The sequence below is a fragment of the Globicephala melas genome, chromosome 2, assembly GCF_963455315.2.
Source record: "Globicephala melas chromosome 2, mGloMel1.2, whole genome shotgun sequence".
NCBI lineage: Eukaryota > Metazoa > Chordata > Mammalia > Artiodactyla > Delphinidae > Globicephala > Globicephala melas.
Genome location: NC_083315.2, coordinates 99,934,058 through 99,958,122, shown reverse-complemented (window position 1 = coordinate 99,958,122; position 24,065 = coordinate 99,934,058). Strand labels below are relative to the sequence as shown.

The 24,065-nt window shown below is 46.3% G+C and overlaps 1 protein-coding gene across 1 annotated transcript in view; it reads right to left on the bottom strand.

Moving 5' to 3' along the window:
- RYR3 (ryanodine receptor 3) overlaps window positions 1–24,065 on the bottom strand; it is a 364,723-nt gene that overhangs the window by 192,844 nt on the left and 147,814 nt on the right. Inside the window, exons 23-31 of the mRNA XM_060293473.1 lie at window positions 23,322–23,481; window positions 21,453–21,600; window positions 20,370–20,575; window positions 19,603–19,777; window positions 10,218–10,426; window positions 8,397–8,572; window positions 7,490–7,526; window positions 5,460–5,623; window positions 2,335–2,500 (exon numbers count right to left, since the gene is read on the bottom strand). Coding sequence (XP_060149456.1) covers window positions 2,335–2,500; window positions 5,460–5,623; window positions 7,490–7,526; window positions 8,397–8,572; window positions 10,218–10,426; window positions 19,603–19,777; window positions 20,370–20,575; window positions 21,453–21,600; window positions 23,322–23,481 — 1,441 coding nt within the window. The remainder of the gene's footprint in view (window positions 1–2,334; window positions 2,501–5,459; window positions 5,624–7,489; window positions 7,527–8,396; window positions 8,573–10,217; window positions 10,427–19,602; window positions 19,778–20,369; window positions 20,576–21,452; window positions 21,601–23,321; window positions 23,482–24,065) is intronic.

Genomic DNA, 24,065 nt, shown 5'->3' with positions numbered 1-24,065 from the left:
GAAAAAGCTTTTCAAATCGTGTAGCAGTAATAACGGGGAGGTCTAGAAACATTGTTTGAGAGAACCCTCCTCTCATTGTTTTGGTTACTGGTCCTTTCTGAATGGAAAGCCAGTATATAAATATTGTTGCCCTGCTCCTCTTGAGATGATTGAAAAATGAAAATGGCTACAGCAGCAGAATAACAATTATCCCACTGCTGGGAGCCCAGACGCATGGCTGGACACGTTACTGTCTCATGGGAATGAGAAGGGGGCTGGGTGGGTATGAGCCTCCCGAGGGTCCGTGCTCAGAGTCGTGACCTCCTCCCCATTCCCACCTCAGGGTGGGAGTGGGTTTGGACCCCTAAGCAGAGTCATCAGGATCTGTACGCATATGGAGTCACGCCAGGCATCCCGGGGTGCGGGTGTCAACATGCAGCTCAGACAGCTGACCAGCCCAGTGTCATGTGTGAAAGATGGGATACAAATGTGTTCTGCTCTTTGTTGTAACATCTTCTCACCGTCGTGGGCTGTTCCCTGAAGCAGGCAAGTCACTGCTGCTGCAGATGCTATGGGCTATTTATTTATTTATTTAGGGACCTTAAAAGTGATTAGATGCTTTGGAGCTCTCTGTAGCTCAGGGAGGACCCTTCAGTCAAACTCATTTCAAAAGTTAATGGGAAAAAGCTAATGGATTCTGAAGGACGGCAGTAATGTACACAAGCCTCCTCTCGGTACTGGTGGGGAAGGGAATGTGGAATCACGAGAAAGTACCGGAAGAATACTTCAAAGCCTGGCTGTGCAGAGGCCTCTTCCTGGGAGCGGCTGGTGGGGTCCCGGTTGCTGGGTGGTAGTGATGATTCCACTTCTTCCCAGGAGGAAGAGGAGGTGTGCAGGGGGCTACCCACTGCAGGAGGTCCTGGAGAGGACCGCCACACCAGCAGGCTGTCCCTGGCCCCCAGGAAGGGCTCTGCCCATCTGATTTTGGTCACCTAACATTTCAGACACTTGCTGCCAAGGGGCTTTTCAGCCCAGAGGCTGTAACCTGAGGCTGATTCTGGAATCTGGGGTTTTAGCCCTTTACACAGGAGCCGGATGCTTTCAGTCCGCAGTAGCTGGGTAACCTTCCCTGGACGCTGCCTGCCACTGTCCTGGTCAGAACTCTTCAGGAGTTCCACATTTCTTCCTAATACCTCCCTACCTTTCCAAATTTGTGACTATGAACCATAACCCATTCTATTCTGTCCATCGTTCCTCAAACATACACTATGCCCCCGTCTCCATTACGCTTCTTGTGCCGTTCTTTCAATCTAGTACACTCCTCTCTCTCCCCCTGGAAGAATTCTTTGTTTCAAAATCAAGATTTCTCTGTAATAAACCTTTTCTTGATCACTCTCAATGGAAGCAGGCTCTTCCTTCTCTGAACTCGGATAACACTCTGTCCACACATACATGAGGCTCTCCATTCTACCCCTGGAGTGTCAAGAAGGAAATCTGACTTCCTAACTTAGCCTGTCTCACAGTATGCTCTGTAGAACTCTAGGCTTATAGAAGATTACTAATTGTTAAAAAAAAAAAAAAAAAAAAGCTCTTCTTGGTTAAATAATATGAAAAATGCTTGGCTAGGTTTCTTTCTGAAGCATTCCTTGAAGTTTTCCTGTACTAACACTCACTGCGAAACTTCCAAAGGAAAATATAATTTGTGGCATTTCCCAAGCTTACTTGGCCATCAGAGATGAAGCTTAAAGGAGATTAGGCTTCTTGTGGTTAATGACGGGTAAACCTACGTGGGTGTAATTAATGGCTTCCTCAAGTAGTTCTGTCGAAGTTCATAGTCAATGAAAGAGAAAAATTATTTATGTAAATGCATTTTAAAGCACCCTGTAAAGAAGCCATAGTGAATGAGAATAACCTTTTATTGCAAAGGGAATACTCCCCTGGCAGATCAATCAGTTTTTATAGGTCTATATTTTGAGAACAGAAGTTTCTTAAAGTGAGGAGTATCTCTGTTGACCTTTTAAACTTTGCATCTTATATAGTGTAGGTAACATGAAAGTCACACAAGAAATACTGATGGAACCAACAAATAACCTTTTAGAGCCCATCACCAAGGAAAAGCCTTCTCATCTTCTACAAGGATGACCAGCATTTCTGATCAACCAATAAATGAGATCTTTCCCTCTCTGAACAAAAGGAAGTCACTTTACTCTTGTCTTCCTAGACGGCACAGGACCACGTGGGTACATCAACTCCATGTGCTGTGGTGGGGATGCCACCTATGGAGAAGACTGAGGAGCTGTGCCCTGAGCACCAGGCCGGCGATGCTGCTGTCACGGCCCCAGGAGCCGCCCCTACCTGGTAGCAGGTGCCGAGTTCCCTCCCGTTGGCCGAGAAGGACAACATGCCCATTGCCAGATCCACGAGGCAGCCGATCTCTAGGTCCACGTTGCTGCGACTTGCTCTTTGGGACGTGGCCACGATGTCCCCACCCCAGACCATGTAGCAGTTGCTGCGCTTCACACTAGGAGCCAGAGAGAGGAAAAGGCACAGAATCTGGACTGGGCGTGGTTTGGAATCAAGACTCAGGATTGAAATGCCCCCAAAGCTTCCAATGAAGCTTTCCAATCAGCCCCGAATAACCTTTTTTTCTTAAATGAATTCACTCAGTTTAGGAATGTGGCACTCTATCTGCTTCACAGAGCAGAGGGTTCAGGCAAGTTGTTTCCTGGCCCATCATCCATTCATGTTTCTGAAACAGATGATGGGGATGGTAGTACTCACACCTTAGAAGTGGGAGACAAATGTGCAGAGAGGATGACTACCTCAGGGGGACTTAGAGAGGAATTTGGCATAAGAGGCAGGAACAAAAACTCTGTGTCCTCAGTTCCATTTCAGTGCCAGGGCAAAAGGCCATTTGACACTTGAGAACTCAGGCCCACATTCCCTAGGATGGCAGGCCTGGGCCCCAGGAAGACTTGCAAAGTAGATAAAGTTAGTCTCTGATGGCCTCCCACCTCCTGATCTGTACTACCCCCCCCCCACCCCAGCTCCCTGGAGCCCTACCCCCTGCACTCTTCACCACCTACCAACCTGGGTCCCTTTCTCAGCTAGCTGGCTACCACCCCCCAGAAAGAAAACTCCACCATAGGCATTTAGCTTTAAAAGCCAACTATAATAACTAAAAAGCCTTTCAACTCCAAAGCCTGTTTTTTATTTTTTGCGGTACGCGGGCCTCTCACTGTTGTGGCCTCTCCCGCTGCGGAGCACAGGCTCCGGACGCGCAGGCTCAGCGGCCATGGCTCACGGGCCCAGCCGCTCCGCGGCATGGGGGATCTTCCCGGACCAGGGCACGAACCCGTGTCTCCTGCATCGGCAGGCGGACTCTCAACCACTGCGCCACCAGGGAAGCCCCAAAGCCTGTTTTTTTAATGGTAAGATTTCAAACCCTGGGTGGGCTTTGGAGAAGTGCTATGTGGATCCCCAGAGCCCCTCACGATGGCTGCGGGCAGGAGGCAGCTGGTATGTCTCTTCCTAAGCCCAGTCCTGGTGTGGCTCATCTGAGGGACCCAGTTGCTTAAAGTAACACCAAGTGATTTGTCTCAGGCTGAAGGAGAGAGTGACTCTATACGGGATGCTAGAGCAGCCCCTTTAAACTTCCTAAGGTCAATCTGATCTGGCCTTGGAAAGCCCAGAGTTTGATTAGAATTCTCCCAGTTTTTTTCCGGTTCTAGAAGCCCATCACTTTCCCAGACAACTAGAAATCCCGTTTGTAAGCATTCCTTCACCTCCTCCCCTCGACCCTCCTCTGCGGCACCAGTCAGGCTGGTTTCTCAGGGTGAATGCCCACAGGCAGGGCCAGTGCAAATTGCTCATTCCAAAGAGTTATAGCCATTGCTAGATTTCCACTAAGGTCAAACTGTGGCGATGTCATTACTTCTTTTCAGTGATTAAAGTACGAAGTACACTAATGACTACAGAATTCAATTAATAAGGTACAGAAGCCGCAGGAGTGTCAAGTGCCACACTTTGGTCATATTTCAAAGGGTCCATGTTTGAAATGCCTGAAAACATCCGAAAATCGATCCTGTGTTTACTTATTGCACAAGACAAAGAACTAAGAGTTACTGAGCACCTGCTGTCTATTGGGTCTTATGCTAGGTGCCGATGTGTCCGTTAATTTTCACAATGAATGTGGTCACTGAGGCTCAGATAAATAAAATAATCAGTCTGGCATGGCAGAGCGAGCAAACTGGAGCAACAGACCCAGCTGGGATGAGACTGTGCTTTTTGTTCTTTTGGTTGAAGAGCAAAGTCTGGAGCGGTCAACTGCTTTCGCATACTTTCCTTTAAACCAAACCAGACGCTGCATCTGGTTATAGCATCTACGCTGGGTCTCATAACATGATGAACATTCAGTAATGGTAATAAGAGTGCTGTTTATTGAGTACTTGAGTTGAGGCACTGTTGTAGGCTCTTATCTGTGTATCATCTCACTCAATCCTCATAACACTCTGTGAGATGAGAACTATTATTCTCATTTTATAAATAAGGAAATTTAGACCCAGGGAGGTTAAGTAACAGGTCCAAAGTCACACCTCTAGTAAGTACTGGAACCCAGTTTAAAACGCAGGCCGTTTGCTTCCAAAGTCTGTACTCTTAACCACCCACCAACAATGGTCCCCCAGAAAACAGCAATTGTGCCTGACCTCGGGCCATTGGCCTCTGATGAGCCAGTAGCATCTGAAGAGCAAAACATTCCTGACTTTGTAGGGATAAAGTTATCATGAGAAACAACTTATTACATTTCTATACAAGCCTGCCGTATGGGCAAGGACTCTAGTATCTCACTTAGGTGGAAATAAGGCATGGTCTGCTGGTTCATTTCTGGGGCAACCCTGGCTAAAGATCCTTCCTTGGTGGTAGTACCAATGGACCAGTGGGAGGGGATGGGTGTGCCTAAAACATTTTCCTTGAAGATCCCTAATTTCTATTCAGTGGTTATTATTTATAAATTTGCCATGTCTGTTTTATGTTCTTTATGCTTTCAGCCATTACAAACTTTTGGGATGAGAAGTTCTGAGTTATCAGTTGCTGTGTGATGTGGTACATCTTCTTATTTTCTGCAACTGACTTCCCTCAAGCACCCAGGGAGTTTTCTCTGTCTGTTCTTATGTTGTAGAAATTGGAGCTTGCCTAGAAATCACGGAGTCTGAGAGGGAGCCCAGGCTTCCCAACTGTCCATCTGTATCTCCCATCCCTGGGTCATGTTTTATACATGTGATGAAATTGCCCTTTATTTTGGCTAATAACGCTTCTCCCACCATAGTCCTCCCCCACCCCCGCCATTTACTTAAGGATTTTAAGCCTGTGCTTCATTTTCCCTTTATAATAGAGGCTGATGTTTCCTTCTTTGGGGTGTGAGGGGAAGGGAAAAAGACCTCTGCAGGAGGGCCAACCCTGCCCCTCAGGAGTCCTCTTACCTTTCGTGGACCCGGCCTCTTTCGTCCCCCAGAGTAACAGTCACGGTACAGTTTTTATTCAAGTCAAACTTTTCACTGTACAAATGATAGTCGGGAGTCACCCATCCGACCCAGACGCAGGAGGGATCCTGTCCAGCAAAGATGCGAATTGCGTAGTAGCATTGCTGGGGAGAGACCACAGGGGGGCGTGAGTGACCCCCGCCCCTGTTGCGGGGAGCGGGCTCAAGAGGCAGAAATTATGCAGCAGCCCCCTTGACTCCCTTTTCTTAAAAAGCACACACTGTTCTGGGGGTGTACTGCGCTACACTCTGGACTGGGTGAAGAGTTGATGAGAGAATCTGGTTTCCTTATTTTTTCCTTTTCTGTTGTGCTTTAGCCTAAAAAATCAGGCGTCTAATATACCACCCTCTGCCCAGAAGATGCTGCTGCCTAGATCAGGGGCAGCCACTCAGAATGGTCAGCACAGAACCCTAACCCTCTTCTGGGTACCAGGGCTGCTAGGGAGAGCCAGGCACACCTCTGCCCTCAGAGAGAAGAGCCATGAAATTGCCCTGGGGGCCGGGGGTTAGAGAACTCAGGCTACACTTTCCAATTCTGCAGGAAGTCTAAGTTTTTTTAAGTCTTGAAAAACATGCTACAAAAGAAAAAGCCCACAATGTGGCCAAACGTGCTTTGTGTGGTCATCAGACTCAGTGACAGGCAGGGCTGAAAATTAAAGCCATTCTTGGGCATTGTAACGACTTGTGAATTGTATCACTGTGTTATCATAACAACTGAAGCACTGAGGTAAGTGACTGCTTCATCATTTTCTTTATGAAACGAGCACATTTATTCTTTTTTTCTATTTTGCGTCTATTTTATTTTTTTTTAAATTTTTATTGGAGTACGGTTGCTTTACAATATTGTGTGAGTTTCTACCGCACAGCAAAGTGAATCAGCCATACGTATACATATATCCCCTCTTTTTTGGATTTCCTTCCCATTTAGGTCACCACAGAGCACTGAGTTCCCTGAGTAGAGCTCCCCGAGCTATACAGTAGGTTCTCGTTAGTTATCTCTTTTATACATAGTGTCAGTAGTGCAAATGAAGTCCTTTTATGTGTAGTCTGTCCTACTTTTTGATTGGAAAAGGGTCAGCCAGACACACCTGTGCTGGCATCATGGCTCTGGCAGCTATTAATCATGTGACCTTGGACAAGTCATTTGTCCTCTCTGTGCCTCAGAGCGCATGGTATTGTTCATCTCCTGGGGTTGCCCTAGAACTTAAGAAGGAAGGCGATACAATGTGCTCCGTGAAGTGTCCTGCACATAGTATGTGTGTGACGTGCCGCTGCAGGAATCATACTCTTGATAGTTAACCTACAAACTTGGGGTTGCAGGATAACTTTATAGAAAGGGTGACATGCATTTCTTCCAAAGGAGTTTGTGTGTGTGTGTGTGTGTGTGTGTGTGTGTGTGTGTGTGTGTGTGTTTTGGTCAGGTGCTAAAGAAGGATGAGAGAAAGAAAGAAATTAAGAAGCACTGCTTTCTGACCACTGCCTAGCTTGAAGGAAAAGAACCCAAGGCAGCCTCCATCTTCTGGGCTGGCTCCCTGCTCCTTTTTCTCATTTGACTGCTTTCAACATTATTCCTGGCACTGCTCAGAGAGACGGGAGAATTGATTCATAGAAGTTTACATAAAAGAGCAAACAAAAGGATTACATTAAGAGTCCCCCCTTTTTCCCCCAACTGATGTTCATTTCAATCAGAAAGGCAGTGCTGGGTCCCTGGTGGCAAATAGGCACCAATTACACAATGACGCCCAATTAGCTGCTCCAGGTAGAGTTCTGTTTTGCACTGAATAACTGTTTCTCTTTCCCCCACTTGAGAAATGCCATAGATATGTTCTGGAAGCACCAAGAAGGATATTAAAAGACAGAGTAATCGGCAATTAAAGAGGATCTCTAGACAGATCTTTGCTGTAGGGGCCATATTACCAGGCACAGCAAAGAATCAAATAATTAAAACCATAATTGAGCACATTTACTTACTGTTGTTGTATGAGAGAGTATTTCTTGCATCTGTTTCCTGGGGGGAAGAAATCCATGTTTTAGTTCTTCAGGTCTATAGAGAAGCCCACAAGTCTGACAGGCAACTGATCTACCTTTAATGATGAAAGCAAGTTTAAGAAGCTGGCTCTTTCCTATACATGAGTGATCCTGACTGGTCTTGGGACTTGTTCATTTTCAACCTGATACCACCAGGCAGGGCTGTGCCTTCCAACTCTTGGCTCTCGGCCCAGGTGTAAGTTAGAGCTAGGGGGAGGTTGGGAGATGCTAATAATGTAGGCAGGGATAACTTGGAATACATTAACCTGTTCTCTTAAGCAGCTTTGCTTGTTTAAAGCTTGGTAGATAGTAAAACTCTAGAGGAAACCCGGACCAGATATACACCAACAAAAAATAGACATTGAAGGGAAGAAAGATAGCAAGGAATATATTCCCTATCAGGAAGCAGGAAGTCACACAGCTGCTGGGCTGGACACTGGCCATAGTTATGCAAAGAAGGCAGTATTTGCCTACAGAAGCTTTCACACAAAGGCAACCACAATTGCACCCTCTCATGCACTTACATTCTTTTTACTCCAAAAACATACGAATTATAGGTTGCAAGGAGGCTAGGGACTCAGCTTGGGAAGAACAGAAACTTGTTCACTGGATGTGACCCAGTTAAGCTTGATTGGTCCCCTAATTATACGCTGCACACGCACACATGTGCACGGGCATGCACTTGTGTGCACACCCATCCTCATTTCTTCCTGACTGAAAGCAGAGGGAACCCTCCTCACAGAGGAGTGCTGTGAGTTGTGCCGAGGTAGAGTGAGAAGGAGACAGACAGAAAGCCGACTTTGCAACAGACAGGCTGAGCACCTCTGAGAGCTGGAGGCTCCTCCCTCACCTTTTCTGGAAAGCGTCACTGTCCAGACACGGGCTGTGACTGAAGGAGGAGTGGCACTCCACCGGCACGCTCAGGCGGCAGTAGATCATGGTGGCGTTGCCGTTCTGCGTGCCGAACGTCTTGTGGATCACCTTGAGGCACGGAGGGCTGTCCATGGTGCCATCGATCCTCACCACCTGGAAATGCCACGGGGTCCCCACCTGACACAGCCTGACTCTGACCCACCCCTCCTCCCCTCACTGGCTACTTACGTCAAGGCTTTATGAGAACTACAAAGGGTGTCCCGAGTGATAACGAACCATTACACTCATCCTTACGTGGACCGTGCCCTATAAAATATCACACAGACCTGCCTCTGGCTGGGGAAATGAGGGATCTAAATTAGGGATCTAAAAATGCTCACTGGGCTTTCTGCAAGGTCAAGGATGCCAGGCAGGGGGGTAATGCAGTGTTGGAGTTGCTGATGCTGACCTTTCAGGAAGGTGACAAGTGGCTAAAGGAGAAAATCTTTCCAGAGGTTTCCCCTGTCAGTGGGCATGAGAACATCTAAGGGAGAAGGCAGCAGAAAGCCCAAAGCTCAAGACGAGACATCAGAGTTTCCTTGGGGGGCACTGTCTCCCACCCAGCGCCTTTCCCACCTTTCCCACAGTTACAGCCTGAGCGCAGAAGCTCCTGGTGGCTCCTCTACATACTGAGGAAATTCCCAGCTCCAGGGCACAAGCACTGCAGGGGATGCACTGGAGGATGAGAGATCAAAACTGGATTTTTGAAGTGTGTGTGTGTGTGTGTGTGTGTGTGTGTGGAGGGGTGAGGGGGGGTGGGAGGGAAGAGCAGAGGAAGTAAACAGACTTACAATAACAATTTTGTTACGATCTGAGCATTTCTCCCTGCATTCTAGACAATAGTTCCTATCCTGCGGTCCGTGAGTACGCTTACATATTTTTGTGTGGTTTGTATATTTTGCTAAGTGGAGGGTCTCTAGATTCTATCAGTTTGTCAAAGGGGTTCATGACCTCCAAAAAGATTTCTAAAGTAATGGCCAGGTAGGAATCAGAGAAATTAAAGTCTCTACTATTTAAGACCGTGGGGAAAAGTGGAGGATGAAGAATTGATACTTTGCTGAATTCAAACTGGGCAGGGAGTGAAGGGGACTTACAGTCTGGGGGAATCAAGCCATTGAATCTAACGCTTCGGTGGAGCTGACTTGTCTGACATCCCATCAGCTCCCGTCCCACCCCTACGCCATGAAAAAACCATGGTGGGGCTGGGCAATACAGAGGCAAGCAGATGTAGAACCAGAATCTGAATCAGTTTCCTTACAACATTTGGCTTCTCTGCCTCTCTGCTCCCCCAACAAGGTGGGAGCATCATAATCAACTACTACACCTCCACTTAAAAACCTGGAGACGGTTCTGCAGGAATTGAACAAAGCCTAAAAGACATCAAGTTATGAGCAGAGGAGAACCATGTTTGGAACACATGATCCTGAGCGCAGGTACTGAACTTTTTTAGGAAAACAACATTGAAGGTCTCTGGATACTGTATTGCTATAATACCGGTATAGGAATGTCTGGAGAAAACATCGTGGCCCAAAGGTTTGGGGATGGATCTGCAAGGTGTTTACCACTTGTAAGATGCCACTCAGCTGCCCCAACTAAGGTACCTGCAACGACAGCTCTGAGGGCCAGCGAGGAGGTGACCGGGGTAGGGGCAGCCAGGGCGTGGACTTAGGCAAGCGCCACCTGGGCACAGAAGCCTCGGCGGGAGTTCAGGGCCTTGGTCCCCCCGGCCTGCCAGGGTCCCCGCAACGTGCAGCATTACCTCTATCTGCGGATGATCCTTGGGCACGTTGACAAATGTCGGGAGGCGCTTGCTGAACCACATGGCCACGTCGCGGTTCATGTTGACAGCAAAAGGCTCAAAGCCCTCTTGGAGGCCGCACATGGTATAAAACTTGAAGGTGCTGGCGTCCATCCCGAGATTCATGCGTCCGATCTGAGACAGGCCCAGAGAGCATATGGGCACAAAGCCTGCAGAATGGTGAGAGAGCCCGGTCAGCCCGCGGGACCGTCCTGGGAAGCGGGGAGGAAGCGGAACCTTTGCTTCCTCCCAGCAGGAAAGACGGAAAGATGGGACGGCGGCCTTTTCTTTCTTCCTGGCACATAAACTCAACAACGGGAAGTCACATGGAGTTTACGGCTGCCCTTGGTATATGGGAAAGAAAAGTGAGTCTGGTTCAAAATGATTTGTTGAAAAAAACAATCATCTAGGTAAAATTCTTCTTAAGACATAAATACATGTCAGCTGGAAAAGTAAAACCAATAAGAGAAAAAGTGAAATTCTTTATCCATGCCTTAGCTAAAATTGATTTTAGGCCCTGGGTAATTTTATTTTATGTTATTTATCTCTGGAGATATATATATATATTTTTGAGGTACAGTTGATTTCCAATAGATTAGTTTCAGGTGTACAACATAGTGATTCAATATTTTAATTGACTGTACTCAATTTAAAGTTATTACAAAACAATGGCTATATTTCCCTGTGCTGTACAATAATATATCCTCGTTGCTTATCTCTTTGATACATAGTAATTTGTGTCTCTTTTTTTTTTTTTTTTTGCGGTATGCGGGCCTCTCACTGTTGTGGCCTCTCCCATTGCGGAGCACAGGCTCTGGACGTGCAGGCTCAGCGGCCATGGCTCACACGCCCAGCCGCTCCGCGGCATGTGGGATCTTCCCAGACTGGGGCACGAACCCGTGTCCCCTGCATCGGCAGGCGGACTCTCAACCACTGCGCCACCAGGGAAGCACTAGTTTGTGTCTCTTAATCCCATACCCCTAACTTGACCCTCCCCACTTCCTTCTCCCTACTGGTTATCACCAGTTTGTTCTCAATATCTGTGAGTCTGTTTTGTTATATTCCTTCAATTGTTTTATTCTTTAGATTTCACATATTAGTGATAACACAGAGTATTTGTCTTTCTCTGTCTGACTTATTCCACTAAGCATAATACTCTCTGGATCCACCCATGGTGTTGCAAATGGCAGATTTTCATTCTTTTTTATAGCTAAATAATATTCCATTGTATGTGTATGTATGTGTGTGTGTGTATAGACACACACCACATCATCTTTATCCATCCATCTGTTGATGGGCACTTACCTTGCTTCCATATCTTAGGCCCTTAGATAATTTTAAATACTGCCCCCAAACAAAACAATGCCTAAAGAATGACTTGGTGTAAACCACCCAACTTTTCTAGGTCTCAGCACCTTCTCCAGTGAAATGAGAGGTCTAATGGCTCGTGTCATTTTGAGAGTATGCTCCTAAGAAGTTTTGGATGCTAACACAATGATTCTGCTTGTTTACAAAATACAGTTTACAAACCCCATCCTCTCAGCCTTCAGCCTTCTGCTCCTAAGCAGGAAAGCGAGATTTTCAAGCAGGAGACACAGAAAACTCTGTTCACTCTTACAGTGACTGCCTCTCCAAGCTCTCTTCTGTATCCTCATCATATTATAACACTGCCAGGCAGAACAGACCCAAGGCAGAAGTTCAGATTATTTGGTGTTCTTGTTTGTAGGCTATTTATGAATCATAATTGTGGACCAACAAATCAGCAGAACTGGGAAAGCACTAATTATCCCAGATCTGGGAAGATGTGCGGCAGGCAGCCAGAGGGCAGCTGAGGCTGCCAGGAGAGCTCAGAAAAGGAGGAAGGGCTCGGAGGCTGGTGGCTAAAGCAGGGCTTGGAGTCCCTACAAGGAAAACCGTGTCACTCCTAGGAGGGCGGTGCTTATTTAAGGGGATGTTTAAAGGTCTATTTTGAGGGAATTTATGTTCAACAGTAAGTCGCTCATAGAGACCAAAGGCAAAATGCACTCCTCCTAAAACCAGTGCTTATATACTATTATCTAAGCCACAAAGTTTCTATGTAAATAAGTCTCATAAGTGAAAGATAAATCCCTCCCAAACTGAGCTGGTTGCTTTCAGAAACTATGAACTCATTTAGGACACTATTTAATACTATTTCTGAGTAAGAGAGCTCCAGTGAATTCCTAGCAATGACGGTGACATCTGTACAAAGAGCCTCCTCCCAGGACCATCGGGGACTGGTGGTCCCACCACTCGGTAAGGCAGACGGTCTGGTCCATCAGACAAGCACAGATTCATGCACCGTCCTGAGCATTGCTGTTTCTGGCATGGCATTCGAGACTGGGATAGATGAAACTATCCCCTTCTAGAGACAGAGATTTTTATAAATGAGGAATCTTTGGAGATCTGATTCCAGTATGGAATAAGGACTGATTGTTGGCAAAACTTTTGGGTCCCTACTGGGCCAGAGGGCTCTGCTCTATGCTATGAGAAGATGTGAAGGAAGGAAAAGAAACCATCTTGATCACCAGCAGCTTACAGAAGTGGGGATGACAAATGGAACGCACAAGAGTGAATGTTGTGTGGTAAGACATGTGCACCTGCAAGAGAGTACTTTGGTTTTCAACCTGGAAAAGTACCACTACAGTAGTTTTATGTTGGAGACATGATTTTGAAGCGTTCCATCCGTGATGTGAGCAGAGATAGGACATCTTAAGAAAGTCTCTCTTGGATGTGGAGAAAAGGCAACCCTCCTACACTGCTGGTGGGAATGTAAGTTGGTGCAGCCACTATGGAGAACAGTATGGAGGTTCCTCAAAAAACTAAAAATAGAGCTACTGTATGATCCAGCAATTCCATGCCTGGGCATATATCCAGAGAAAACCATAATTCAAAAGGATACATGCACCCCAATGTTCAAAGCAGCACTATTTACAACAGCCAACACATGGAAACAACCTAAATGTCCATCGACAGATGAATGGATAAAGAAGATGTGATACATATATACAATGGGAATATTACTCAGCCATAAAAAAGAATGAAATAATGCCATTTGCAGCAAAACGGATGGACCTAGAGATTATCATAGGGAGTGAAGTCAGACAGAGAAAGACAAATACCATATGATATCACTTATATGTGGAATCTAAAATATGACATAAATGAACTTATTTAGGAAACAGAAACAGACTCACAGACATAGAGAACAGACTTGTTGCTTCCAAGGGGTAGGGGTGGGGGAGGGCTATTTGGGTGTTTGGGATTAGCAGATGCAAACCATTATATATAGAATGGATAAACATTCAGGGAACTATATCTGATATCCTGTGATAAAGCATAATGGAAAAGAATATGAAAAAGAATGCATATATCACTTTGCTGTACAGCAGAAATTAACACAACATTCTAAATCAATTATACTTCAATAAAATCAATAAAAAAAGGAAAGTCTCTCTTCCCCTTTCTTCTCCAATAACTTGAATGATGGGATAAGTAAGCAGCAGATTCAAAAACAATGAGGACTTCTGAATAACCCAGATCATATCAACGACTTCCTAGTTATAGACCCCCTGACAATGCAAGATGCATGCAGAAAGGAAGAAAGGTCATATCTGCATGAGGTCTTTTTTCTAAGGAACTTGGGCTCCTCATTGTTCCTAAGCCATCAGCAGAGGGGACAGTACTTTGCTGAAGATAAATCTGAAGGTTTGAGGAGCTAACAGACTTGACCAAGGTTGTAAGAAGGGCAAGTGACAAAATGGGAAAAGATCCCACACCCTCTGACTCACAGAGCAGCTGACAGTCAGCGTGCAAGAGAGGGGGTGAAGGTTACAGGGGATGAATTTAAACAGCAGTTATGTCCTAGGGCAGAGGGCTGTACGCATTACAGAGCAGAGCGCTGTCCCTCTGAGGCAGAAGCCATCTCTATGGGGGGAGAGCTGAACACTGACTGAAAACAGACTCTGAAACAGAAGTTGGGGATGTCAAAGCAACAGGAGGGAGTGTCAGGGACCTCCTCGAGACTAGCGGGGACAGCTCTGTACAGCAGCAGACGAGAAGCTAAATCCCAGGCTTGAGCCAGAAAAGAGAAACTCCAGAAAGGACCGAGAGCAAAGCTACATCTTCATGAGGCACCAGCACTTTCTCCTGGGGAAGAATACTTGAAAACTGGATATATTTAATCAGCTCCCTCCACCTGGTAGAGAGACTCTGCTCCATTTCTACAACTTCTTTACTTGAGAAGTTACAACTTCATGTAACTTGATAACTCTGCTTGATAGACAGATAAGGGGGAACAATGATGATAAACCCTACCAGCTAATATTTATCAAGTACTTTCTAGGTGTCAGGCCCTGGGCTCAGCGCTCTACAGATATAGCTCATTATTGTGCCCATTTTACAGATGAGGAAACCGAGGCCTAGCAAGTTGATAACTTACTTGCTCAAGTTCTGTCTCTTGGTAAGTACGTGGAGCCAGCATGTGAACAAGGCTGCCCGAGAGCAGTCCAGAAAGAGCAAGCAATGGGGACTGAGGCCCAGATGACTGCTTTCTAATTCTTATCTCCAGTGATTGGCTTTGAGATGAACTCTTCCTTCACTTTTCAGATGATTTTCCTAAGTGTCGTGTAGTTGATTAGTTTGCCTCTAGATCAGGCAGCTGGAGACCTACGGCCACAAAGCACTCCAGGCCCCTTGGAGGAGAGGGGCTGCCTTCTTCAAGTGGCCACACGGCTCCCTGGAGTTGATCTGGATGGACAGATCCACTTGGTAAGGCCACCTGGCATTACTGTGAACAATGTCGTGCACACACAAGGATTTGCACTTTGCACACAACTCAATGAATCCCTAGCTTCAAATGAGACTGGAGAAGTAAGAAAACGGAAAAATAAAGGGGAAAAGCAGTACTCCGTCCCTACATGCGGCCTAGTAGAAGTAATTATGCTGACATCATTGAAGAGGTTTGAGGAGAAAATTTGCAAACGGCCTTACCTGGAACCTAGATGTGCATAGAATTCCTGTTCTAGGAAAGGTATGTCAAGAACACACGCATTTAAATCCTGCAGAGGACCCCAGGTTCTGATAAACTTTGAATCACAAGGCCTCATACGGCTTTGTGATTAGGAGGAGAGTCAGCCAGGAGGTCATCTTTTTATAATTCAGGAGCTTGGAAAGAAACCAATTATCTACACAATCCCAACCATGGATCCATTTTTAGTCCATTTCAAGCTGAAGAAAGACATGAGAGCAAATCACTCCCAGTAATGGAAAGACTCAGATCTTGGGGAGAGGTGGTTAAATGACTGCCCAGACCACCCCTGGGCTGTTTCCGAGAGTCTCAATCCAGCAGCTCACGTTTTACCCATTAATTTTAATTTTCTAAGCCTCACAAAGATGGTGTTCGGGGACGGCACTGAGATGGTCACAAGCCTTGTAGAAAACACAGGAAACCAGAGGTCACGTTCCCCTGCCATAGCACGCATCCGGGGAGAGGATGACAGGGGAAGCTTGGGTACCAGTGTGTCTGTGCGCAGATGGTGGCAACACTGCCCGCAAGGAAGTTTCATCTGCTGCCTACGGAAGAGCTGCCAGCAGAGCTGGGGGATCTGTTAAACCCTGACGGGCCAGTGGCAGGAAGAGCCTGGGAGGCTGCCCCTGCAGACGCTGAAGCTGGAGCGAGGCAGGAGGTGCCCCAGGAGAGTGCCCGGTACAGGCAGAACAGGACACCAGCACTGAAGCCTCTTCCAGACAGCATGTTCTGAGGTCTGGCACCATGTGCAGAACTTTCTCTTCCTTTCCTTCAAATGGGATAAAAGAGAACACTAATAGCAAAGGTTTCACCGTGGAAGCTTCTGAGCTTCCAGATGCCTTTTGGCGAGAACACTGTGAGCTGTGATGGTCCAGGCCAGGGAACAATGATTAGGAAAATTCTAATGAGGCCGGTAAGAGTAGATCATCTGTGATACAGGAGAGAATGGAGATGACAACTTATAAATAACCCAGAGGAAAAAAACCCGCCACGAATGGTAGTGCCTGCCCCCATTCCTTCCCCCAAAGGACTAAAAACTTCGCACAGCACAACTCCCTCTGGGGTGAATGGCCTGCACCAAGGCTGGGGTGCTGGTGACCAGAACACAAACATATAGGGGATTTTTCTTGATATGGGGCTATAATGCACAAGATGTTTTATTTTCAACAGATGCTTTTCCTAACAGCTCAAGGCAAGAATTTCTGCCTCTTTCCACTTTATGCAGAGGATAGAGAGATGCTATATGGTGATTCTAGGCCTCTGGGTTATGGTCATCAAAGAAAAGCACGCAGACTCCCTCTCAACTGCCCTTCCTCTGACTCCTGAGCCATCACAGAACTGAAAGAGCCTCCCAATGATCTTGTCTCTGTGTGATTAAAGTGCGATACAATACTACAGTACAGTGTGTTAACACAGTACAGTACAATTCTATTATAAAACAGAGTGCTAATAATAGACTCAGTTATTCTGGAGGTTAAATCATGTCTCTGTACACAAAAGGTCTATGAGGCTTCTCTTTCATTACAGCACAGCTGATCTCTAAAAACAGAGTTCTCCTAAAACATCCCTCTTCTTTATAGTATTCTTCTGCACAAACCCTAGGACAGCTCCCCATGTCATAGAGAGTGGAGTCCAAGGATGCTGGGCCCAGGTTAGACAATAAAGAAAGTTTTTTGAATAAAAAGACCAAGTCTTGATGTCTGAGGCTATCATCTGCACCTTCTTGTTCTTTCCACCTTCATCTTCTGTAAATTCCGTACACAAATCTTCCAAAATGTATCGTCACTCTTTCCTGCCGTTTCCTGATTCCACACTATTACTCGACTCACATCCCCTTAGAAGAAGACCCTTCTCCTCAGAGGCAGACAGCTCATATTTTTAATTTAACCTTCAGTTCCAACCGCATTCTTATAGAATTTTCATCCTGCATTGGTCATTTGCCATTTTTAACCCACCGCTTCACACTGGTAGTTACCTTTCCGTATTTTCATCTGATTTATTTTTCCAACTAGAAAATGAACTCCTTAATTTTGCTACTATTTACAGTTGTGTATACTTTAGACCACTGCTTTTCATACCTTCAAGTGCATAGGGACCACCGGACTGTCTTGTCTGAATGCAGTTTCTGAATCAGTAGGACAGGCATGGGGTCTGAGAGTCTGCATTTATAACAACTGGACCACACTTTGAGTAGCAAGGCTTTAGACTTTACAGAATTCTTAGAACTCTGCACATAGACAAGAGTCTTGTCTCCTCCTTAGGTTGAGCCAAAGTCTCACAGACAAGTAACCTCCCCGAATCCACACTCAGGGGAACCATAACAAGGTCTCTGGTCTTTGGACTCTTCCTGCTCTAGGGAGCTACGCTCCTTGGGGATGAATCTGAATCTTCTAATTCTTCATTTTCCTCCAGCCTCATGAAGAGAGCACTGCCTGTGATGGGTACTTGGTAAATATCTGTTTCCAAAGAGCAGTGCCAGAGGATACTCTTCTCCACTGCCCTCATGCCCACCGACATGATTTCCCCCTCTTTGCCTCTGAACCAGAGCATAAACCATTCTTTCTGCTGGCAACATCTTTCCCAGTTGTTTCCAAAACCATATTTTTCAAAACTTTGATTTTAAACCTTTTTAGAAGGCATTAAAATATGACACCATCTGGCTTCAGTCACCCTGTCTTTCTAGGAAAATACGTTGACTTGCAACTTTTCTATTACCCCAAATATGTGGTCTCTTAGAAAAATCTTTAAAGCTCTTTTAAGGTACGGTTGGATATGCATGTTGCAGATAATAGATGTCTGCAAAAAGTGTGAAAGTGATTTGTAAAGCTAAACCACATTGTAAATACATAATATTTTATATGTATTAAAAATACATACTCGGGCTTCCCTGGTGGCGCAGTGGTTGAGAGCCTGCCTGCCGACGCAGGCGACACGGGTTCGTGCCCCGGTCCGGGAAGATCCCACATGCCGCGGAGCGGCTGGGCCCGTGAGCCGTGGCCGCTGAGCCTGCGCGTCCAGAGCCTGTGCTCCGCAACGGGAGAGGCCACAACAGTGAGAGGCCCGTGTACCGCAAAAAAACCCCAAAAAACAAAAAAACATACTCATGTATTTCTGCTGCTTTTGCCTGTGCAGTTTTATCTTTTTTAACTTTCAGGGTGGGGAGGGAGGACTGTTTCTTTTTGTAAAGTCTCAGAAATTTAAAGCTACCAGGAACCCTAATCATTTACAGAGAGGGAAACGAGGTAAAAAGACATTAAATAAATGTCTTTCATTAAAAGACATTAAATAAAGTCAACCCGAGATGTCACAGGTGGGAAGGGCAGAGGCAGGACAGGAAACCAGGCCTCCTGACCCAGAGCAGCCTCTTTTCCTCTCCACCTCCCTGCCTCCTTCTCGTCTGTACTGAAGCAGCAGAGAGTGGCAAAGCACCCAGCACAGGGGTGTGACCACAGCTGGTATTCAGTCACTGCCATAGAATTTTACAACTGAGAAGGATGCTGGCACTTATGCAGTCTATCATCCTGTTTTCTGGTACAGATGTAGGAGGCAAAGCCCAGAGAAGTCAAGCCAAGCCCGTCTGGGAGCCACACAGTTTGTTAGGAGCGAGTCAGCTAACTCCCAGTCCAGTACTCCCTTCTCCTGGTGCCAACAGCCTCGGTACATAACGTAGCTCTGCCGATGGGAAATAAGAAGCGCCCATCGCTCCTCTGTGTAGCCGGAAGCACTGCCCTGACTGCAGTCTATTCACGGCCATTAACAAGTGCAAGTGTGCTTGGGTTTCATAGCATGCTTGACTTTCAAAATAAATTCTGTTTCATTCAAGGGAACAGCTAAGTCAAACTTCTGTGTTTCAGTGATTCTCATCAAAGCATCAAGGTCAATTACACAGACATTCAGATTGACAATTCAATTCAGAATATGAGGATAATTCTTTAACTCACCACCTTTTCTCTCCTGCCAGGGTTATTAGTCTACATGCAATTAGCATTTCCTTTGTGATACCGGGAAACGTGAGGTACCTTAACATGCCAAGGCACAGGGCAGGGGATTAGAGGAGAGCCCCTTGGTCAGCCTCTCGGCAAGTTCAGGCTTAGATTTACACTGCACACATCAACTATCACCTAATATTATTTGTCTTGATCCTTCAAAAATGATAGCATAAGATCTCATCTTCACCACCAGGGTTTCAAATCTGCAAAGGTCAGTGTGTCCTAAGTGAGGAGGTAGAAGATCTCACCCTGCTCCCTAGATTTCCTTTCATCTCGTAGAGGTGGAAGGGGGGAAAGCTGGTGGATTTACCATTGTCAATCTCGTAGTCAGCGAAGGCAAGCTCAGAGCCTTTGTTGGTGATCAGCAACTCCCCATTCAGCGTGAAGATCATTGAAGCATCATCCAGGTTAATCATACATCCAACCACATCTCCTGGCTGCCAGGTCCGTCCAAAATACCCACTCCCTTGATGCCAACGCTGGCCCTAGAAAACAAGAGCGAGGGCTCAGAGCAATGGAGGTCCTAGCCTAGAGGGCCCTGTACTACTGGAGAAATGACCCCATGAATAATTTCTCCTAATGGGCAGTGGTACCTGGTTTCTACAAGGCACTTCCCTTCCTACCAAGGACAACTCACAGGGAGGAGTGGTCTATCTACAGATGCATGAAACCAAGATATACAAGGCTCATCAGAAAAGATGGCCTGAGTCTCCCAATACCTAGTCAGCTATGAAAACAAGCCGAACTCCCTCTAAGACAAAGTGGTAAGATTTTCCCTCATACTGGCTGCACAGTGTTCTGTGAGCCTCCCCTGAAGAGGGGAACATGGGCTCAGAGGCAAGGCAGATACGGAGGTGACTATGGAAAGGACGAGAGTGTGTAGCCCTCCCTTTCTCCAGAGGAAAGAGTGAAGGGACAAACACTAAGTGATGATCATTCTATGGTCGCAATTAGCCAGTGCGGTGGCTCCTCCCTTTTGAAGCCAGAGATCCAGATACTCAGCACTTTTCACTTCTGGGGAAATATCTGAAGCAGAAAAACCCGGACTGAGGACATGCGGACACCAGCCAGACTCACCCTGCTGCCTTCAAACACAAAGGCCTGGTCATCGGCCCCCAGCTCAACGTCAGGCCGACAGCCTGGCCTGGCCCAGCCGACACGCATGTCTCCTCCGGTCACTACCTCAAACTCAAAATACCACTTTCCAGATCTCACTGCGTAAGAGCGCTCTACCCGGAAAAAGCGGATCTTGTCTATGCTGACTTTCTCCACAGCTGGGTCGGCTATCGAGAAGAAAAGGGAGTAGAGGGTGCAGGAGGGAGAGAGAGAACATAGGTTTAATATTTAGGGAGCATGCCTCAAAAGACTTTCAACAACAAAGGCTGATGACAGATCTGCTACTAGCCAATACAGCATTCTGTTCATAATATAATCATCACTATCATCATCATATCATAATAACAATACAAGCCACCATTCAGTGAGTGATTGCTTTGCAGTAGAAACTAAATCTCAGTGTTTCCTCACAATAATCCTATGAAATCAGTATTACTGTCTTCCTCTTACCGATGAAGAAATTGAGGCTCAGAGAGCTTCACCTGTTCAAGGTCTTAGACCCCATAAACCAAGGAGAGCAAAGATTTGAACCCAGGTCTGTCTTCCTCCAAATCCATCCCCTTAACCAGGTTTTACTGTCCCACTAGCCTACGGTATCCCCTGGGGTATGAGATGGCAGTGACATGTTAAATAACCATAAGCTGGTGATTTTAATCACTGCTAGAATTCAATTTAGAGATGACATTACCTGGCCCCAAAGTAAGCTGCTATTCACATGTTTGGAAAACAAGAGAAATAAAGGTAACTTGGTTTTGTGACCAAATATCCTGAAAAGCTCAGCTATGCTGGAGGACAACTTACTCCCTGTGGGATTATGTCATAGACGTGCTCGTTACAGAAACATCTGTCCATGGGACACTGCTTTATTATCAACACGGCCCCTCCTCCCTCCCCCCACTTCTAAAATACACCATTGAGTTTAGCACTCTTTAGCACCACCAGCATTTCTAATAGTGCAAGTCAGACCTGTTGAAAGTTAGCATTCCGCCAGAAGAAGACCTGTTTAGTAAACTGGGGCCAGAGGGAACAATCTCCGCTGATTACCTAGTTCTTGGTCTGATGGCTCAATGTTATAGCCATAACCAACGAAAGTCCGAACAGCTTCACGAAGGCTATCCCTATTTGACTTCTTGGTACGCTCATCCAATAATGCATAGGGCACCAGACGGGGATTTCTTTTGTTCTTTAAATCCTATGTGAAGCCAGAGAAAAGAGATGCTGAGAAAATGCATTATCATCTTTACAAAGAGCTTGTCCCACTCACACACTCCCAGCAACAGTCCTGGTTTCCTCGGGTGAGTCTGCTAGCTCTTCTCCCAGTGCCTTGATATTTACCAATGTACATATTTGCTGCTTCAAGATTAAATGAGTATAAATGGAAAATTTGTACTAACATTCAAAACTAGCAGTAAAAAACCCATTTCAATAATGCCAGCCTGTGAATAAAATGAAGTGTCATGAAATTGGTTAGAAACCTCCATTCCCAAGGCAAGGCAGATGGGGGTTTGCGTAACTATTCCCTTATGAAAGAGCATGCCATGATTCAAACAGTTATGGCCTCCTCACAACAGATTCTTTTTTTAAATTTATTTTTAAAATTTATTTATTTTTGGCTGCGTTGGGTCTTCGTTGCCGTGTGCAGGCTTTCTCTAGTTGCGGTGAGCGGGGGCTACTCTTCGTTGCGGTGCGTGGGCTTCTCATTGCGGTGGCTTCTCTTGTTGTGGAGCACGGGCTCTAGGCACGCGGGCTTCAGTAGTTGTGGCACGCGGGCTCAGTAGCTGTGGCTCGCAGGCTCTAGAGCGCAGGCTCGGTAGTTGTGGCGCACGGGCTTAGTTGCTCTGCGGCATGTGGGATCTTCCCAGATCAGGGCTCGAACCTGTTTCGCCTGCACTGGCAGGCGGATTCTTAACTACTGAGCCACCAGGGAAGTCCCAATAGTTCTTAATAGACGTCTCTGCTCACAGAGAAGCACCTGAAAAGGTGGCAGAGCCACAGTGGGGCCATTTCATTGTAGCAGGCACACATTTGTATTACAGTCCTCCTCGGTTCCTTAATGGGGTCTAAGAAGACAATAATGACAACAGCAGTGACACGTCACCATAACCTAACCTGCTGTTTTGAACCCCCAACTCCCTTCCCTGCCGCAGTTTCCACAGCTGTGGTCTTCTTGGCTCCAGACGCGTGCAGGTTTGGAGGCTCAGGAATGAATGAACACGTGTGCACACAGCTATCCTTGAACTTCCCTGAGCCCGGTACTTACTGAGACGAGGGGGGCATTTCAGAGTGAGAGGTGTGCCAGATGGTTTGGGCCGAACCCTGGTTCTAAACTCCACTTAATTCCTTGCTGGGCTCTCAGGCTGCCTCTGGATAAACTAAGAACCCTGCCCAAGAATCTTGGCCCTGCGGACTGAAGTAAGGGGGCACAGGCTTCTTGGTGGGCTCGTCTGCCTCTCTCCTGGGCTAGCTTCCCCTTCAGTGGTAGATACTTGGGACTGTCCCAGAAATACTGCTGAGCTGTGACATTGATTTATGAGAGCCTTACCTTGGCCTCGGAGAGTGCACGAAAGCTCAGCCCTCCGTGAGGCAAGCAACAAGACGGGGAATGAGAGAAGATGCGGCCGGTGGCCATATACACAGGGCAACATGATCACAAGTGAACCCGACCAACAAAGGAAACGTAAGCCTACCCATTGCTGAAAAACTGGAATTATGCCTGGAGTTAATATCAATGTGACCATTACAAATTCCATCCAGCCCCATGATTCTATAAACAAGGAAGGTGCTGAGGCATGAGGAACAGAGTGCAAGGGCAACCTCCACCTTCCAATCTAATACCCACCAAAGCAAAATGGCATTTTAATGCACGATCACATCACCTGGCTTCTCCAGCAGGCCTGACCCAGCACGTCTCACCTGTTGAATGCCATAGGTCCATCCTTGTCTTATTCTGTCTTTTGCCCAAACGTTGTGTGCATTTTCTGCAAGCTTATCCACTAACATTTCTTGAGGAGGTAACAGCTTCACATCAGACAAATCCAAAGGGGCTGGCTTATAGCCATTGGACATCATGTAGCTAGAAGTAAATGGAAAAAATATATTTTGAACAGAACTGTACGGCTCCCCCATTCCAGATTTTAGACCAATAGCACAGGGTCAGAACACTAGGAAAACAAGGCTACAGTCACAGATTCTATCTTTGGCAGAATGGACAGCTCAGCTCTATCTCAAGTCTTTAGTAGAAGACCCCCATCCACCATCCTTTTTGCCAATGCATGTCACAGATTAAGGCGACTGTTGGAGAAAGTGGATGGTCTGTGCAAATCCACCCTTATTCCTAAGAAAACTACTCTGCCCTACAAACGATGGGCACATTCCGTGTAATGTAACATCACCCGAAGCTCCTTGGTCTCGCTTCAAAAGCACAAAAGCTTATGACCACATTGGCACGGACAGGACCTTGAGCCAAACGGTTTCTTACAAATCAGCAAAGAATGATCACTCAGTCTTAGAAAGCTAAACCTTCATTTTGAGAAGTTTAAAAAATCATAACATGAGAGAGTTTGTGAGCTTGAATGATCCTCATGGTTTGCTGTCCAGTCCAGGAGTCACAAATGTCTGTAATTCGACAGATAATTTGATAGATAACGTGAAGACGGG